Source organism: Coturnix japonica, chromosome 10 (assembly GCF_001577835.2).
Source record: "Coturnix japonica isolate 7356 chromosome 10, Coturnix japonica 2.1, whole genome shotgun sequence".
NCBI classification, from domain to species: Eukaryota; Metazoa; Chordata; class Aves; order Galliformes; family Phasianidae; genus Coturnix; species Coturnix japonica.
Window position 1 is genome coordinate 7653704 of NC_029525.1, and position 20748 is coordinate 7674451.

The 20748-nt window shown below is 39.5% G+C and overlaps 1 protein-coding gene across 14 annotated transcripts in view; it reads left to right on the forward strand.

The window, feature by feature from the left end:
- MYO5A (myosin VA) overlaps positions 1 to 20748 on the forward strand; it is an 88464-nt gene that overhangs the window by 18598 nt on the left and 49118 nt on the right. For all 14 annotated transcript variants that reach the window (XM_015872826.2, XM_015872829.2, XM_015872827.2 and 11 more), the window contains exons 4-8: positions 2070 to 2214; positions 14377 to 14533; positions 17840 to 17983; positions 19135 to 19216; positions 20539 to 20646. In XM_015872826.2, coding sequence (XP_015728312.1) covers positions 2070 to 2214; positions 14377 to 14533; positions 17840 to 17983; positions 19135 to 19216; positions 20539 to 20646 — 636 coding nt within the window. The remainder of the gene's footprint in view (positions 1 to 2069; positions 2215 to 14376; positions 14534 to 17839; positions 17984 to 19134; positions 19217 to 20538; positions 20647 to 20748) is intronic.

Here is a 20748-nt window from a genome sequence, read left to right on the forward strand (position 1 = left end):
TGATCCTCCACACACGCTGCCATCTTTGCGCTGTGGTTATGTTAAGGATGTTAGATCTGTCTGGGGCAGTCCAGGCTGCAGATGCTGTTTTGGAGGCTGCTGGGCTGGCTGCCTGCTGCTCTCCTGCCCCACCCTGATTCCACGAAGCCCAGGGATGTGGCTGGTTGTGCCAGGAGCAGCACTGAGCACCTTGGGCTGCTCTCAGGCCCTGCTCCAACCCACAGCTCTGACTGCTGCTGCTGACTTACACCCCCAGCTGCTGATTCCTAGTGTAGCTGATGGGCAGTGCTGTGTGTGTCAGCACCAAGCTCCTGTATTCCTGCACCCCTTTTATTTTTTGGCTCGTCATCACGGCATTTCACTTGGCACACATTTTTACAGCGACTTTTAACTTGAGTTACTGAGTCATCTGGGTGAAGTCACTTGGTGGAAAAACACTGGTAGGGGTTGGATAGGCATGCCCAGACCTGTAACTGGCATTATATTTGAGGAAATAAATCAAGGTTTCTCCGGTCTCTTTTTGAAAAGTGTTCTGTCATTTTGCTGTGGTTGGTGCTTGATTTATAAATACATGACAGGATTTAAAAATGGGACGATACTCCCAGTAGCAGAGGCAGATTACAGATGCTTTCACTTCCCTTCTCCCAGCTCTGTGTGGAAAGTTCCTGAGATAGAAATCACAGCACTGATCTGCATGGAGCAGAGTGCTGGGAGCCCTGAGGAGGTGTGCGCCTGTGCGAATTTCTGGGTAAATTTAGAAATGCACCGAATGCTGTGGAAATACTTCCAGCACAGATACTGAGAGGCCGTTGTCCAAGGAGTGCCTATAGCATGCTTGCTGCAGACTTGATGCAGCCACGAGCAGCTTGAAATACGAATGTAAGAAGAGGTTGTATTTTTAAAGTGAGCTGCAGTTAAAATTAGGTTTTTTTTGGTTTTTTTCCTGCTTATATCACTTGTTAAGGTGAGGAAGAATTACATTGTCAAGAGAGCAGATTTTATCTGGAATGGCCAGGTCTCACATGTTAGTGATCGGTGATTTCACCTCTACATGGAGCAAATAAGAGGGGTTCCCTGCCTGTAGTAAATACTGCAGAAGAGAGGAGTATCAGTAGTCCTTGTTTAGATCCTCCCTGTGGGCACAGAAATCCTCTTTTCTTGTGGAAAAGAAAATTGGACCAAGGCCACTTCAGTCCTCACTTTGTGGGCAGGAAAGATGTATGGATTAAAACTGAGCTTTTCTGTAAAAGAGGGGATTGGAGGTGGTCTGTCTGGGGAGAGCAAAAGGGTAGTGTAAATTTTGAAATGCTGTAGTGATGCTTGGCATAAAATAAACCTGGAAAACCAGAAGATGGAAGGAGTAAGTAGTTCCACATCTACGCATAAAATGTGAGGGTCTTGTGGTGTCTTCTGGAGGTGTAATTAATTTCCTGACTTGACTTTGTGCCTCTGTCTGTCAGCCCCACGTGATGTATTCTTTTGAGCCCTGTCTGGAGTGTCCTACAGGCAGGAGGTTGTTCCTGCCCCCCGGTAAAGCCATCCAGGTCATGCTATGACTCTACTTTGTTGTTCTTAACAAAACTGTAATTGTGTCCTGGGTTCAGCATTGCTTCTGAAGGGTTAACACACTGTACATAACAAAATGTTCATGAGGCCATTGAGCAGCTATAATTCACAAATCCAGGTGCTTTTAGAGTTTAAAAAAAAGGGGGAATGTAGTGCAGATTGATCAGTGTACCTCACTGTATGCCATATTAGGAGCAGATGCACTCTGGATCTGGTGATGTGGCTTCATGCATACTGGATTTAGAACAGGCTGGTGGAGAAATTAAGTAAGAAGCTGTCCCTGATGTATGCCCTGAAATAGGAAGTAAACTCAATCCAATTTTTGTGCATAAAGCCGAGGTCACATTAAATATCTACAGAAAACAGCAATATAAAGCATGTGGGTTATTCTTCTCTAGTTAATTTTTTTGGAAAGGTTAGGACAACAGTTGGTGTTAAGCCCATTTTTGATTTATTTTATTTTGAGACCACTATTACTGACTCCTTTTGTTTTGTTTGTGTAGGTATCGTCTTAGTGGCCATAAATCCTTATGAACAACTGCCTATCTATGGCGAAGATATCATCAATGCGTACAGTGGCCAAAATATGGGGGATATGGATCCACATATCTTTGCAGTGGCAGAAGAGGCATACAAGCAGATGGCCAGGTTTGTAGACCACGTGAGTTTTGAATTCAGGGATTTCATAAAAGGAATTTAGACTTCTGACTAACAGACTTCTCGTTAATTTATGACTCATGAAGTAGTTTCAGGATCTGTTTTTTATCCAGTGTTTCAGTGCGTTTCACAGGAGGGTAAGTTGTCCAAGTTAGTGAACATTTAAGTGTTACAAATGCCCAGGAGATCCTGGCTGCTGACAGATAACAGGAATAACTGTGGATCTCTTTAGAATTTAGGTCTAAAATTAGCCTGGCGCTTTATAAGATTATGCAGTTTTAATTTGATTAGCAAACTGCGGAGATACTTTTTAATCATTGGTGGATTTTTAAAGAGAAAAAGATTCTTAACTGTTTTATATTTGTATATGGAGCTGACAACAGAAGGAAAAATTACTGGGCTCCCGAATGCTGTGTGCTGTTACAGACTGCTAGTTGTATCAGCACAGTCCCAACAATGTAATCTGCTTTTGACTGCCATTGACTAGAGTTAAGAGGGAGGAAAGGACTGAGTGCACAGAGGGTGCCCTAAAACAGTGTCTCTAAGGACATTATAGGAGCTGTGTAGGAAGTTGTCATTTCCTCAGCTATTGCATGAAAACAAACTTGTCACCCAAGGAAAGTTGTTGGAAACTGTTCTTCCCCTTCACCCCAGTAACCTGTCAGTTTGAGAAGCTTTCTGAACTATTTAGTTTCTGGAACGAGCCCTTTAGGGGATACCACATGGTCTTAGGTTAGCAAAATGGTCACTGGTATCCTCACTGTTTAGCTACAATCTATCCATACAGTTTTCCTCGTTGATAATACAGCCTGTGATCAAACTAACCTGGTAAAATAGCAACAGATCTTTGAATTAACTGTAGTGGACCTCCAGCTCTACTGCAGAAGGGGGAGCAAAGCAGAGAAGAGCTGAAAATGATAAAATATTCAGCTTTGCAGTCAGCTACCTTTTCATTAAAGAATTCATATAAGGGCTAGAATGAATAAAATCCTCCATACGTTACGAAGTTGGTTGTGTGAGTACAGTGATCCACTTTATAATCATGTAATAGATAATTTTAAAAGAAAGAGATACATACAGTGCAACATTTCCTGATGTGGGGTAATTGCAAAATAGGCAGTGTTTCAGAAATACCGCACACTTGCATTGTTGTATAGCAGAGATACTCCCCTTATTTTCCTACTACTAAGGAAAAAAAGACGCATAATCTTGTATGGAAATACAAAGGCAAAACTGCATGTCACGGCAGTCATGGTTGTACATTGTGGCTTTTTTAACTTAGGTCTGCACTGTTCTACTAATGCTGGTCAAGTCTGTCTATGAAACAAGAATACAGTAGGCAGACTTTACATCTGAGGCACAGTACACACTTGCATTTATACTGCAGTGGGGGGATGTAATCCAAATATCCATCATTTTTGTATCTTGTTGATCACTGGGAGGCTGGAAGGCGATCTTTCCTCACGGGCTGTTATTCAGCACTGGAGGAGATGCATCACTTACCTGTTCAGAAATTTCAAGATCCTGCATTGTGCTCACTTGTTAGCTGAAGCCTGTGTAGTGAAGATTTCTATCTACCACCAACTGCACTATCTGCTATTTCCTTCTCTGACAGCAGATGAAGAATCAGAGGGCTGAGATTTGGCAATAGTTTTTCCTGTGGTTATTTCTTTTTGTGTTAATTGCCTGCTCTGCTCCCTCCAGCAATTCTGTGCTGCTGAATAATAACAAATAAGATGTGGAAGATCCTCTTGAAACGAATGAGAAGTTATATAAGCATGGAAATGATCTTAAATAATCTTTTAGCATTAACAAATTAATTCCTTCGCATGCTGACAGCATGCTATAGACACTTTGTTATTATGTATAAATAAGTGCCATTACTTTCATAGGTGCATAATGAAACCTGATCATGCAAAGAGAAGTCATACAATTCTTCTACATTAGAATAACTGTTTCACTTTTTATTTAGTTTCCTAATGTTTATTTCCCTTTATCTCTATTTCTCAAGACTTAAGTGACAGTTCTATTATTGTTTCTTTCCTATCTATTTTTGTTTGTAAGGATTTCTTCTGTTTGGACTTGCTGAGTGTTTACTAGTTGAATAACATTTTCTAATGCTGTTTTCAGTTCCTTTGTTGGTCCCTACCCTTTAAAATCAATGATAATTTCTGCATCCAGATGAGTGACCTTTTACTCCTGAATTATGAATTAAAAGAAAAAAGAATTTGAAGGTCTACAGTTCCTCTGTTGGTCATTTTAAAGCAAAAATCAGATTGTGTACGACCTTCAGTAACAATTTAGTAATTACATTAAATATTCATACGGTAGCTATGTGTATGGCAATTATCTGCATTCATGCATATATTGCTGAGATTTATTTTACCATTGCTTCTAATCAGTCTTAATCTGCTGTTTAAATGATCCTATCCATAAAGCTTCAAGACATGAATGTTTACTCCTTAATTCTTGTTATTTGTAATGTAATGATTTAGGGTTTGTTCTTGGCGGCTTCGTTACTTTCTTTCTGGTGTCTAAGAAACTGTTTAGGACTACTCTTATTTTGGATTTTTATTTCTTTTCCTTTTTCCAGCAGAGCCAAGTTTCTGAGCAGTTAGTCTGAAGTGTAGCAGGGTGGCCCCAGCTATTTGGGGCTGTTCTTAGGGCACACTGTGAGTAGTGATCACTCATCTTAAGGTTTGACCAAGTATGTCTTTTTATTGATAACTTTATGTGAGACTGTGGAGTTGGTTTTGTCTGCATGTCTTGTATTTCAGTTTCTATTCATTATTCATTCATTGTAGACTGTAGGTAGCCAGTGTGTGGATGTATGTTATGTGATTTCCATGGATAGCTTGCTTTGTTTGAACAAACTAAGAGTGGTTTTGGACAACTTTAAAGGAAAGTTAGCAAGTTAAAAGGAAGTAAAGTATTATTGAAGAGCTTATTCTTTTTTTTTTTTCCTCTGAAGTATAAACCATAATATTTGCATGTATGTTCTTGTGTGCTGAACTCTTTGAGCTGCAATGCATACCACTTTTATAAGTCAGCATTTCCAATTTTGTAACAGAAGATATTCATTCTTGGCTCACAGTTGGTAACTATGAAAACTGAGACATAGCAATAGTTGATGTTTCCTAATCAATTTTGATTTTTTTGAAAGCATTACAACTTCAGTAGGAATCAACTATCAGCACATGTAGCTTTCCTCTCATTTTCTTTCCTGTGTTTGGTAGAAGCCTCTAGTTTTAAACCTGTGGCTCGTGAGAAGAAGAAATGTTTATGGTTATACTCTTGAAACTACTAAGAATTGCATTACTATGTGAGATTTACGATTATTCAGTTCCTTACGCTATAAGGGAAAGATATTCTAAACCACTCTTACATGGGATCCCTTCTCCTGTGTAGTAAGGGCATATTACATAATTAAAATAATGTATATTTTCATCAGTGCTTAGTTGATGTATTTTGTTTTGTTATTACTGTGGTTGATGACAGATACAGTGAAGCTGTCTGCTCAGAGTGCAAGTTGAGAATAATGCTTACAAACAGACATTATGTACTGGTGAGATTTGTGTGGAACTCAATGAGTGCCAGAATGGAAAGTGATGCTGTCAGTCTGTAGCATTTTGCTTTTTCTATTTGGACAAAGCATAATCATTTATTCAATGTTACTGTGGATCTTCTTCATTAAATTACCTTTAATAAGCAGGCTGCCTTTCTGTTTTGTAGATTTGTGGCATGTATCTGATGGCTCTCAGCTAAATGAAGATTTTTTTTTTATCACTTTTTGTTAAGAAGGAAGCTTGGTGAGTTGTTTGAGTAGGTGTTTTGAAAGCACCTTGACTGACAGCCTCCCGTTGTCGCAGGCATCTCAAGATGATGTCCTGTTATAAAAATGCACGTTTCTTCAGCTGCTGCTTTGCTTCCTAATATCTCATTAATGGATTCTCTGTTCACCCCTTCCAGAAGCAGTAAGGGAGATGATGAACATCACATCACGGATCTGCATGTGGTTACAGAGTGAGAGTGTTCCCTGATAGGCACTGTGCAGGCATACAGCAGCCTGCCTGCTTTGACGCATGGCTGTGACACATGACTTTCCCACATGAAATACTTACCTAGTTCTTTTGGGGCTCTGCTGGTAAAATTAGAATAAAAAAGGAAATTGTCCTTTTCTGGTGCAAACTGTTGATTTTGGGATGAAGAATTAACCCTTACACTTCAGATCTGTCATTTTGTAGTACAAGGCAACAGATGCAGTACTCAAGCTGATGTAATGTGATGGACCTACCTGTTTGAACAGTGATTATTTTTAGTCAACAGAAGGGTTAATCATGTCCGTAGCTGGAAGCTAGGGTTCATGTGAGGTGTCCTGCTGGTAGCTAGGCAATGAGCTTTAGTAAACTATTACAGGAGTGACCTCTGACTAATCCCTAGATAAATCACTTCCATAGTGCTGGCTCATCTTTGTGCTCCTCTAGTGTGCAATCTGTCATGATTTTACAGCATGTGCTGACCTCAGTTTTCTTCATTTGTATGTGTCGAGAGACGCTACCATCAATTAATTATCTTTTCACCTTTTGGTGTTTGTACAGTCAAGAGCTGTGTTTCCTGTCTGTCTCTGATGCCAGTATATAATTTTCTGCTTGTACAGTAGAAAAGGCTCAGTTGTGCCATGCCTCTGTCACTAAAAGCAGGTTCCCAACACTGATCTTCCAGCTCCCATTCCTATGCTCAGATCCTTTTGTCGTGTAGCATGTTGAATAGGATGTCAAGAAGAAAGATGGTTATGCTTATTAAACAGTTGAACTAGGGATATGTTGAGAAATGTGGCTAAAGAGCATGGTTTTGCTGGACCAGTGCTCTCATGCCCATTAAAATTAAGTCTTTTACTAAGAATGAATTTATTGATTAGTCACTGCAAGTTGTTGTGACTCAAGGTGCAGCTGAAGACATCCCTGAATTCTTCAACATGGCTCCTGCAAGGACTGGGATGTTTCTATTCAGAGCACGTTGGATCCAGGTAGTCAAGATAAACAGATAACTGATAAATCTCTAATAACTATCCCTAGCACTGATAGTGCACTTTGCCTGTTCTAGGTGTTACACGGAAGTTGGCTTGTTAGCCCACACAACAGACTTCACCAGTGGGAATGTGGGAACAGTGTGGCTCCTCAGGAAGCAAGAGCCATGTCCAAATACAGAAGACCGCTGAGAGGAGGAAACCATTTCACAATGAGGGAAAAAGGGATTCCTGAGTTCTGCTGGCATTTGTCAGTGCTGGCTGGGTGCAGGGGAATCTTGACCCCAAGGAAGGAGGAGGCCTTGCAGGGAGCTGGGCTCAGCAGGCTGAGCACAGGGAGAGTGGGTTTTCTCTGGGCTCTTAGAAGCACTGGGAAGTGGGAATGCAAAACCAGGGTGCTTTTTCCATAAAGCAGGCCAGAGAGCCTAATCCAGAAGTCAGGGGGATAATAGAACTTATGTAGGGCTGCAAAAGTTGTTGTGATGAAAATAGCTTGTTCAGAAGGTCAGTGAAGGGCAAAATGCCCAGTCAGGATCCAGCTTGGCACCCCCAAAGCTGCGGCTGTTCTCTGTTCATCGGAGAACATTGGAAAACTGCCGGATGAGTTCTTGGTTGTTTATTGCACAGTTAAATTACTTCTGGTGGAAAAGCAAATCCAGGGCTTGTAGAGGAGCCTGCTTCTCCAATGGCTCCTGGCAATGCACCCTGGGCTGTTTGGAGCCTTCATGGTGAGCAGGAGCTGCTCAGCATATACAGCTTTTGCTGCCATGCAACACCCTTGTTCACAGGTGAAGCTAAGTGTATTGCACAGACCTGTGGTAAATCTTCCAAAGCACGTGGGTTTTACAGCTGCAATAACTTGTTATGAGCTTTGTTTGCATTTCTCTATTGAATGGCCATTGTGACCAAGGTTACCACGTTTCTGTCTACAACTTCCTGGAGAGAAATGTTTGGGTGTATACTTTGTCCTTCACCTGCACACACTCTTTTGTTAGGCCCAACAGCACAGTGGGAGCAATATCATTCTCTCTCTTCAAAGCCACGCTTTATGCTGAAGAAAACGGGGCATCCTAGGAAACATGGATAATGTTTTGGTTTCAGATTTGCCATTGCTGATGTTTGAGGAAACATTATAATTTGGATTATTGAAGTGGCATGGTCTTCAGATGAGACAGCTTGTGTTATGAGACGATGTGTCTTACACCACAGATCTATTGTTCTGTTTCTCTGGTCATACCCCAACGCTTTATTCTTTTCCAGCAGTTTATTTCATCTCCTATGCATTATGTTTTGAGTGTTGGAAAATGCCCGGTCATTTAAGAACTGTGCTTCCATCAGCCCACTGGGGCTGGGAAGTTCTTTGAAGTTAGTTGGGAACATCAATGAAGCAGTTACCTTATTTAGCACTTCCAAGATGGTTCTGTCCTTGGTGCATTATATTAAGTTGTTTTACTTCATCTTATCAATGAGAAAGTAATTTGGTAAAATTTTCTGGGCTCTTTTTTGTTTTTATATAGCTGCCTTGTGGGAGGAAATCGATCTTTAATAAATATATTTGTTTAGTCATGCTCTCATACAATTGCTGGAGACAATAATGTCAGCTGTATATAACTACATGTATTCTAGTGCTGTTTGAAAATCTGCTTAACAAGGTAAAAAGTCTCAAACTAATTTTATGTTGGTGCCTATTTAATCATGTGGCTCTTGGAGTAGCTGTAGCTAATAGAAGTACTGTGAGATTTCAGTCGTGCCAGCCTTTCTGAGTGAATCCTATCCTACCTTTCATCAGTGTCATTACTATTGAAGTTATTCTCCTGAATTGTTTTTCCTGGTGCTGTAATTCAGCTGTAGGATGATGTATCACTCAGAAAGCAAATTTGAGTTCCTTTCTCGTCTTTGATGGACACAACTCACGTTGATGTTAGTGGTAATTACACGTGCATGCTTAGAACAGAATCTACTCCAAATGTTCCAAGTCACAGGTCCCTTTCCAGGGACTTCACATCAGGTTAATTGCTAACTTTCTTTGATCAGAGTTCACTGTTTTGAAAAATCTAAAGCGATTTCAAGCTTACTAATCTACTCCATTACTGCAGAATTGCAGCAGAAGAGCAACACTGAGATCAAGTGAACCAGATTGTCACTGTTGGATTAAATAAAACCTATTCATTATGTTTCTGGTGTTGTGCTGAAGCAGTAGGAGATCTGGGTGTTTACAGATTGCAGGATCAGGCCTTGAGCAGCAATTTGTGCAGTGTTCATTTAAATAAAAAATGAAGCTGTCATATGACATGGGGATGGTGCCCTTGGCCATTACCTCAGCTTGTTTCTCTTAAGGAAAAAACAAGAAACTGATATCTATTCCACACAGACACATGCTCAGATAAAAAAAAAAATAAAAGCAGTAGATTTAATTATGCTGTTAACTCCATCCGCCTTCAGGCCATCTCCTCTCAAACCATGCTGAAAAAAAGCTTCTGTAAAAACAGCACCTTGGCAGTGTCCTCGATTCTAGCAGACGTAGATGGTTTGGAGTGAAAGGCACAGCAAGTCCTAATTCTCCTCTCATCAAATCATTCTGTTATTTGGTCTATTTAAACTAAGGAGGTCTCAGTCTGATCTCTCTTGCCAGTTTCATCTATGTTAGATGGCACTGAGACAGCTCAGCTTTGAAGCAGTGCACCACAGACAAGTGTTTGAAGTCCTTATCAGAATCTCTTAAAATCAGCTGTTGATGATGTACATTTGCCAGTTGGAGATGTTGATGGCTTGGTAAGGATGGATTGATATGAATATTGAGGCTGATGTCACTGATTCTGTATTGCTGTTGTTGCTTTTCCCAGGCCGATGTTTATATGCTGTGTGTCCTTATATGCATCTATTTGACATTATTTGCCTGAGAGTCCCGAGTCTGAAAGACAAGATCAAGTGATACATATTATGCATCAGTCATAGGAAGGAATAAAACATAAAAACAATACTGTGCTTTGATGATTAAACTGAATAGCTCAGAGCTTCTTTAATCCCGTCAGAAATATGTATTGATGATTTTTTAGCTGTTTTGGTGTTCCTGTTTCCAAGAGGGACTTTCTTTTGTATTAGATAGAAGAAAAAGGTAAACAAAGAGACTGGTAGAGGTTTTGCAGTCTATATATCTTGGTTACTCTGATGTTTGAATAATGTGCTATGAAGAAATGGCTATAATGCAGTAAGTTTGTTTTTGTGGGAAACATCTTTTGAATGTACAGGGATCTTAAGGAATTAAAATTGTTTGAAAATTGGCAACTTTGCCTTTAATAACTTTAATGTAGGGTTTTTTTGTTTGTTTGTTTTTTGTTTGTTTTTGTTTGTTTGTTTGTTTTTGCCTCTGTTTTCCCATTTGTCATCTGAAATTGTTAGAAATTGCCTTGGGTAATGATGGTTAGCAATGATTAGTAGTTTAGCAGCACTTTGTACACAGTAGGGGAGCCCAGTGACAGTGTTACTCTTGTTTCCACTGAGGCTGACAGCTGTAACTTGGCGCAGAATTTTTCTTTCTGAGCCCTTTTATAAGCTTCTCCCTTAGATTTCTATGATATACACAATTTCAGGTTAATGATAGTCAGTGCTATTAGATGTATTAACTTAAGGTGTATGCACATCTTCAACAAAGATTTTTTCATGTCTTGAATGCAAGATTATTCTTTTCAAACCACTGTTTGGTTTCTTTTGCACTGTTATTTCACTAGTATTCTGCAGAACCCTCCTTTGCAAGTAAGGTATTTCAGGTCACTTTGCAGCACTCTTTATTCCAGTGCAGAATCCCTTTGAGCTGAAGCTATCTTCAGTTTTGAATTTTGCAGTGTTTTTTCAAAGCACAAACAAACCAACATTCTGGAATGTAGGTTGTGATCTCAAGCTTGCAGGAGTTAGGTAAGTCTGTATCTATTCTGTTTGGGCACTTGGACAGCAAGATTCCACATAAACATACTGCCTGTCAGCAGGGCTTTGTAGGAGAGCAAAACCGTCTTTAAAATCCGCCAGCCAATGCACTGATCTTTTTCTGTCTTTTCCCAGAGTTATGATGATGAAAAATTTGTGGTGAGTGACGTTTATTGCTCATTCTGTGACCATTACTTGTCACAGAGTGGAGCTGTGTATAGAGCAGTGTCTGAATATTGCCTTTCAAACTTAGACATCACTTTTCTGATAGATAACACTCCTTTCACTATTAGTTTTTTATTCTGCTGTGTGTCACTCTTCTGTTTGACAGGAAATAGCTATTATTATTATGTGATTCTTTAAGTATAGTCCTGAGTGAAGGACTTGGAAGATTTCTGAATCAAGTGTCCTGTTACTGGAAGCAATCTCAGCACTCTCCTTTTGTTTGTGAAATGTCCAGGCCTGTCATCTTAAACCCTGAGTTTTTTGTGTTTTTTTTTTTCCTTGTCATTCTCTTATGCTCTGCTGAGAAACAGCAAAAGAGGATTGTGATCCTGACCGATGCCTGAACATAATGCTTCGTGTTTCCACAAATGGTAAATTAGTCACTATCAATCTGTTCCAGTCTGCTGTGATTAAACACCTGCCAATAGTTGAGTATAGCATCATATCACTGTAGCAGAGTTGTGCATTGTAGGATGTGATCATCATCTACCTTTGGGTGAAAGAGGACTCCTACAGCTTCTCATCTCCCAGCTTACTTTTCCTCATTTCTCTTTGTAAAAGCATAATGGAAAAAGTTCCATCCATTCAGAAGTAATCTTCATTTTAGAATTATCTAATTATGTGCTTCATGCCTAGAAGAAGCATCAGGGAGATGAAGAAGTATTGCGCAGATAATAGGTTGTGTCAGACAGCAAGTGTTGTCACACATAACTATATTGCCATTGCCCTGCTTGTGTGTCTTATTGGCTGCCCATGGTAGGGCACTTCTGCCATGTGCCAGGCATTTCTTGGGTCTGTGGCAGTACATCTCACCCCTCTGCCTGCATTGTGGATGCTGCGTGGCACTGTCCTTGCACCTTCTCCAGATGTCAGGAGCGATGGTGGGCATTTTGCCAAAAAGCAGAAAGAATGATGTGCTGGAGGATGGGAGCTCCAGTGTGTTAAATGTGAACAATGGACTAATGCACTTGTGAGGACAAGAGCGGTCTGAGCATGCATGGAGCGGGGAGAGAGAGGCCTTTGTTTCTCAATACTTCCATAGCTTCTGCAAACACAGTATTCATTGCAGACTAGATGGCTGGCTCTGTGTGCCAGGGAGCTGCTGCTTCATCTTCTCTAGGCCAATTTATAAAAATGGTGTGTGTACGTACTTCCATAAGAGCATAATAATGGTTCCTCTGTTATGAGAACATGCATGAGTGCCACAGAGAAGAACAAGCCTTCATGTCCTGAGATGTGGGGAGGGGAAACTCCAGGCTAATATGCAACAGTGTTCTTAAAGAGAAATTACTTCAACCTCTTTTTTCTTTCTATTCTTTGCAAACATGGGAGGCCCTCCTGTAATCCTCTGAAGTGACACTTCCTTTCCTGCTGTTCCTGAGCACCCACACAGCAGACCAAAACTGGGTGTGATTTGCACGCTCACACATATGTGCTGGATGATCTGACCTCTGAGTTAGTTTTAATTAATTCTGTTTGATATCTTCTAATTTTCCCACCTTCTTTAAAAAGTGCAATGCCTGTTGTGCAAAGAAAGAAGCAGTGCACATTGTTTTGTTCTGTTATTTCAGTATTTGGATGGATTGAAGTAACAAGGGCCTCAGGGCAAAGTTGAGGCAGATTTTAATACTCGCTAGGTTGGGCAGCAGATGTCTCCATTGGAATTAACTGTTGGATGAAGAGAGATGGAGCAGTGACTGACAATTTGGTACTGGTAGTTTTGGAAAGGCTGCAAGATGAGGCATAGGTGTGGATTTGTGCTTGAAAATGAAGCCCCTTTTTCTGTATATGAGTGGTAATGCATCAGTTTGTCTTGATAAACAGAAAGATGGAACAGTTACCATGACTTGCTTGGATGAAATGTTATTGTGATGTTACCAGTTTCCTGCTAGTTCCCTTAGCGTGAGGGTCCTATTTCAGAATTGCTCCAGAAGATTTTTGTGTAAAATCACCAGATGATTTTGGAAAGTGTTTCTAGAATAATGGCAATAATCTGTGTGTATCCAATGCTGCCACTTTCACAATGTATGCCCTCAGATCCTGCAGCTGGAGCAGTGGATGGAACTAATGTGGGATTCCTCAACTATTGGAACAGATCCGTAAGGGATGTGACAATTAGAAGAAGACGTATTTATTTTGATGTTCCTCCCTTGTCAGCAGAGCGTGTTTTTTGTTGACAGTTTTGTTAGAAGTCTGCAGAACTGAGGTTTCATTACTTTGTTTTGTGAAAGCATTCTGTACTTCGGGAACTAGGCTAAAAATATCTGCAAGCATCAGAGGATCCATTTCATAGCTTCATGAGTCTTCATATATTTAACGATATTTAATATATGAGGCAGAGCTGATCCACAAGTTAAAAGCTTCTTATGTCATTGCTGGTCTCCTGCGTTAGTCAGACCCTGAAATTGTACCGATGTGCAGAGCCATGGGTGTGTGCTTCTACCTTAGCTGGGCTCAGGCAGTGAGGAAGAGACAGGGCTTCTCTTGTTCCTTTCCCTAATAGCAATCTGATGATAGCTGTCCCACCACCACAGGCCTCACTTGGGTGCATGCAGCAGTCTTGGTGGCCTTTCTGAAGGAGCTGTCTCAGCAGACAGGTGTTCTGACTTCCCCATCTCTGGCAGTGCTGCATGCTTGACCTGGGCTATCTGCATCCTGGAATCAAGCTCAATAGTTATGCTTTCCCACAACTTCTCCCACCAAAAATGACAGCTTGATGTATGGTAATGTGTGAACTGTGCTATAGTCATTCGCACCTATCATATGTGTGAAAGGGAAGTTTAAAACATAAGTTTAGGTTGCTTTGATCTCCTGAACACTTTCATAATAAAATTAAAGCAGCACTTAACCATTTCCTTTTACCAAAATGTGAAAAACCTGCTTTAACCAATGACTTCCTTTGGTTAAATGAATCACACCTTGGCTTACCCGCAGGTGCCAGATAGAGAATAGCTGGTAATCAGCATGTTTTTGTGTTTCAGAGATGAGCGAAATCAGTCCATCATTGTAAGTGGAGAATCTGGGGCAGGAAAGACGGTTTCTGCCAAGTATGCCATGAGGTACTTCGCCACGGTCAGTGGATCTGCCAGTGAAGCCAATGTTGAGGAGAAAGTCTTGGCTTCAAACCCCATAATGGAGGTAAGAGAGCTACTGTGCTAACTCCTACCCTTCTGCTGCAGTAATTATTCTGTGACTAACATAAGCATTCAATAAAGAGATTGATTGTTACTTTTATGGGGATCAAAAAAAGCTGGACTGAATGTTTTAAAATTTCATTTTTAAGCCATTTACCAGGAAGTGCTGTAGTCATTATTTTGTGTATATTTATGAAAGGTTGAGAGAAGACATGAGGTAATGTTACATTACTGTTAATGTATTTCTCATAACAAAGTAAATTTTAGATTAATATTGCTATAAATCTCTTCAACTTTGTAACCACCGGTAGTTTCCAGGCTGCCAGCCCAATGCAAGTGCAGGAGGCTGTTTTTGTGTGTAACATTCCAAAATGGGTGAAAATTTCTGGTCTTACCTGTAGAACACGTTAGAGAAATGTTGATTATATGCTGAGGGAAAGAGAGTCATTGAATAAAACAAATAGTCAATTTTAGCAGAATTTCATCAGGGAATACAGATGAGAAAGCAAAGTTACATGAGATGCACACAGTTTTGGAGGGGAAAAATAGCAAAAGACATAACTTGGAAATAATGAACTCAGACTATGATGTTTCATTTGTACAGTAATCTTCATGTTACTGTAGTCAAGTTCCAGAGCCATTGGCTTAGGAATGCACTTGGCTATCAACAGGCTGTGGGATAACATATACAATTCCCTACTGTTCAGAGTCCCTGTTCTACAAGGAAGCTCAGAAGATGCTATAATTCTGATGTCATGGCCAAGCTGGAAACTTCTTAGGCTCATCTGACCATTTTCTAAACATTTTTTGCATCTTTGCCAACATGTGTAGTAGATACAGGTTGTAGCTGTAGGTTAAGGAACTCTACATCAGAAGTAGTTCACCAGAGAGAAGTCTTGGTGGAATTTCTGAAGCTTTGTTCATGAACATGCGCAAGCTAAGGGTGCATGTTAACCTACCTAAGAAAATGCTTTGTGTGATGGATGTCTTGGTGGATGTTTAGCATCTCATTGAAGTAGTATGAACGGACAGACGTGAGCAAATGGAGTGCACACAGTGAGACGTGAAATGCAAGGTGCTGCCATTGTGTTTTTTCCTCAGGTATTTTAAAAAATGAACTCTTTTATTTCATCTTTCCTCCTGGCATGAGGAATTCATGATATTCAGACTATAGCTGCCCCATCGCAATTGTGTGTGTTCAGTCACAAGGTAATTGTGCCTGGTTTGTGGTGCTGTGTGCTGTTTTGAAACTGTTTGTGGGGTATATTGAGCTGTGTCACGATCAGCACTGGGCTCTGATGTCAAGTAACCAACGTGCTCAGTGATGGGAAGAAACCAGGACTGCTGAGCCTTGCCTTGAGCTGCTCCTACCCAGCAGAGGTAGCTTGGGCCCTTGGAAGCAATGGCAATTTTGCATGAATGAACTAACCCCAAAGTACTTCTTTCACTGCTGCAGCCGTCACAGTAAGCATTGTGTCATCCTTGGCTTTGTTGAGGTGTGGTGGTGCTGTTATTTTATTTTCTAGGATAATGATTTCATGAATCTGCATAGATCTGATGTTTGAATTACTTTAAAAGTTGTTATAATTGGGTGAAAGTTATCCTTCAACTTCTAACACTTGAACTTTAAATAGGCTTTAGAGTTTGTGTTACGAAATATGAAGTTGTACACAGAGTCAAGGATAGCAAAATTAATGTTCTGAACTCTTCAACTGATAAATCAGCAGAAACACAAATTAAACTATGTAGGTTGGGAAAAATTCAGCTTAGAAACGCTGAACTTCAAATTTGTGAAGTTGAGCAGAAGGTAATTTTATTTTTTAATTTCTATGTCAAAGCTACCATTAATGTCAGAATTTCACATCATCTTGGCCTACTAAACACTCTGCAATATCAGGTGACCATTATACACTCGCATTACTAGAAACTATGTGAGTAATTAGTTTTCTAGTTAATAGCTATAAACATTCTGACAATGACAAATGCAGAAATAGTCAAGTCTAGAAACAAATCTTTATCTAAGTACCCTCTGTTCATTATTTGGTACCCTGTCTGGCTATGCAAATTGTACAGCTTACTGTGTACTCTGGTCAGCAGTCTTTGTAATACCAAAGGCTTTCTTGACTGTTTGTATGTATACAGCTTAGGACTTTGGAACAGGCCCTATCAAAGTAATAACTGGTTTCTAAAAATATTGTAATGTTACAGTGCTACCTACAGCAAAAAAATATATCACAGAGGCAATAAGCTTAAAGTACAGGAATGAAGTTTGAGTGCATTCATTTTGAATGAGTTTAGTATTTCTTAGGAACTGCAGAGATGCAGTTTGTTCTTTATAGCAACGATTCATCTGATAACCACTTTGACATCTGCTTGGACAGGCACACTGCTGCTGCCCTAATGGGGTTTCTCAGAGTCTAATCCCAGCTTCCAGTGCTATACGCTGCTAGTGCTCACAGATTCACTGCTGTTCTGCTTATACATTTGGATTATGTTTAGAAGAGAAGCTGCTTTCCTTTGGAATTCAGCATGTTGTGGTTTGCATGCCCCAAAGTTGTGGTATTTCCAGTCTGGTACTAGCAGTGGTGTGAATCCTAACAGCAATGAGGTGCTGCAAGTCGGAGGTTCTCTGAAACTGCTTTGCTGCCATGGCAGCGTTGAAGACTCTGAATCTATAACCAAGCTGCTATGGCAGGAATTTAATTTCAGAGAAATGATGTGGGTCTGTACATGTTAACTTCTAGATTCTGTTTAAGCACACAGTAAATATTTTATAGCAGTACATTTGCAGAAGTAGTTTTGCAGTGTGGTTGGTTATAAAATAATAGAAGTGTTAGCCTGACAGGGTACAGTGGCTGTTTGCTGGGTGATGGCTTTGTGATACATAGATGTACAGAGGTTGCAGGTACTCTGCATCTGTCTCTTATACACATAGATGTGTATATGTACAGTGTGAAGCAATGGGAATGGTTTTATTTAACCCTTAGAAGAAACCAACGTATATGTAAGCATTCTGTTAGAATCTTTAGTTCCTTTTAAAAGATTTCAGGGAGCAATTAATGATACTTAGCTGGAAAGTTAGACTCTGGAAGTGAAATCATTTCAAGATCTGATCCAGATCTCATGTCAATGAAATGACAATATTTGGATGTAACTTGCTGACCAGGCAGAGATTGTTCTTTGTTAATTTTGTGATTGTTTGAAAACTGGACAGACAAATGTTTTATGCATTTGTGAGCCATGTAGATGATATGCTAGATATGAGCATTTCTGAAAGCTGTTTTGCATTTACGAAATTCCCTCTTTGCAGTCTATCGGGAATGCCAAAACAACGAGGAATGACAACAGCAGTCGCTTTGGGAAATACATTGAAATTGGTTTTGACAAGAGGTATCGAATCATTGGTGCTAACATGAGAACTTATCTCTTGGAGAAATCAAGAGTGGTATTTCAGGTAATACTGATGCAAAGTTATTGTTTATATATATGATTGTATATATTTATATAATTATGCTAAAAAAGCCATTGCTTGCTGATATCAGGTGTCTCTTGTAAGAGATGGTGGTAATGTATTTTCACTGTATGCATTAGCACATGCAGAGAGGGAAGAGAGAAGGAAAACCAAGTAGCTCTTCAAAATATGAATTATCCATAGTAGTAACATGCATATTTAAAAAGATGTGCATTTTAGGAATACTTTGAGTGCACTACTATGCACTAGTAGGTATTGGTTTGTGCTAACCATAGTGTTATAAAATTGGACTTAAAAACCTAACAGAAACGCCCATTCTCAAGAAGAGCTCTCTGTTGTGGTTTGTAAAGCTGCCATCTTATCTCATTTTAAATCTCATGTTAAAACTCACTGCTATCACACTGATTAGAAATCAGACCTTGAAGAATATGTTATTTCATCTCTCTTGAAGTCTCATTGTATCCTCTCTATATTTGCTTACCAGCCTAGCTAGAGCTTAGTAAAAATTGACTTATTCTTCACTGACTGCCTAAAGGTATAAAGCAAATAATCACAATTTGTATTGTGTAAGGGTGTTACGTGAAGTGCTGCCATTTCAAAAATAAGATAAATTTGTTGCACGTAATTTAGCAAGAGTCTTTTTCTGGTTTTTGATTTGAATTGACGAAGTTTAGTGCCCTTAAGTTCAGAATTATGGTGTTAGTCATGAGTCATAACCTTCTGAGCTGTGTTTGTCTTCCATTTTAAAATTCCAGCTTTGCGTTGGCAAGAAAGATACTCTCTTCACCAGCTTACTATAAATGCTGAAGCAAATGGTATTAGTTATTTTTGGAAAATGAAAAGCCTTTAAGTATGATCATTTCGCTCACCCATAGAATCCTAATCTATATTTAACAGTAATCTACAATTCTGAAAAGTGAAATCATGCATTCTTTTAAACATGAAAATGTCTGCATGCTTCTTGCTTTTGAAAATGGATTAAATTAATAACGAAGGAAATGACAGATGATGAGTTATCTTCCTTTTTCCTTCTGACTTCCATGCTCCTTATGTAGTGCTGGAGAATGTATTAAACCTAAGGTTTTTTGTCTGTTTGTTTTTAGTGAAAAATAATCAATCTCCTTCTTTTAAAGGCAGAAGAGGAGAGAAATTACCACATCTTTTACCAACTTTGTGCCTCTGCAGCATTACCTGAATTTAAAACTCTACGATTAGGTATGAAATTCACATTCCTTGTACTGTGCAAATGGATGTGTAAAGCAGCATCTCTGAGATTTTCTGAGCACTGCATATATTGAAAATAATTAAAATGACACATCTCAGGCTTTGTTGGTTGGTTTTGTTGGTTTTTTTTTTTTTTGGTTAGGTAAAATAAAAGTAACAGATTTGTTTCTTCAGCATACTCTGATATGCTGTGGTTGTAGTCTTGCAGACTTACTATGTCCAGATTCCAGAGTATTTTTCCACTTGCAAGGGTGAAATTCTCTTCTCTTGGTCCTGTAAAACCTTTCTATTATGTCTCCAGCAGCTGGAGAATTTTTTCATTTTGGTATAAGCACCTGAAAAGCTTACAGAGTATTTTGTATCTGCACACTGTGACTTGCACTGCTACCAGCAGTTATTCTGCCATTTCTGTTCATCCAGTGCTCACAAATCTGATAAGTGACATTTTTGAAATAAAAAAGCTTTTCGGAGTTAGCTGTGTAGTGGGAAGACTGCACAGTATGTCAGTGGTGATTTCTGAAATATCCTTCTGCTTTTTAAGTGTTGCTCTGATCTTCTACACCATCCTAGCATATTTAGGATTCACACCTACTGACTCAGGGAAAGGGGAATTGATGTAATTATAGCTAAAGAAGCCATGGAGCAGACTTCTTTTTCTGTTTTCTTGAACTGTTAGTAGATCAGAAGTAGAAGACTTACTGCAGCTGAAAGCGTGGCCACAAAAACAAATGTATTGTAACATCCAAGTAGTGCTCTCGCAATAAAGCCTATTGCTCTTCCCAAATGATACGAAGCTATCTGTTCTCCAGTTCTCAGCCAGAATGGATCACAGATACTCATAGGCTTAACTAGACTGTAAAGGAGAAACGAGAAGACAACAGGGACAAAGGAGACTTCTTTAAAATGTCCTCATGCAATAGTAGCATAATAATAACTGCCAAATAATCTTATAGTGCTGCTCCTGTCAATTCTGCACCTACCTTTAAGCTGGTTGGCTCAGGTTTGAAGAATAATTGTTTGCAAAATGATTATTTCACAGGTGTGGAAATGTGAACCCACATTAGGTAAAAGAGTGTACTTGAGGGCCTGTCATAGGAAACATAGTTTAAGAATACTTACTTGCACTGTTAAATCTCGGAAAAAAAAATTGTTCTTCAGGTGAAGTGGATGCTAAGAGCCAGGAGTCAAAAAATATACTGAGATATTTCAAATCACAGATTCTGTCAAGAGCAACTTAACCTTTACACAGCTTTATGGATGTGCAATGAGTTTCTGCACTGGTGTGTGTAAAAGAGTTGGTTTTTGTCTTACAGGGAATGCAAATTCCTTTCATTATACGAGGCAAGGTGGAAGCCCTGTGATTGATGGTGTTGATGACGCTAAGGAAATGGTAAACACCAGGCATGCCTGCACTTTGCTAGGTAATTAGTAAAATATAATTGTATCTCAAATGTGATATGCCAGCAAATGTTTTCCACATTGCCTGCGTGTATTTTATTGGTATTTGATTGTGCTTAAAAATA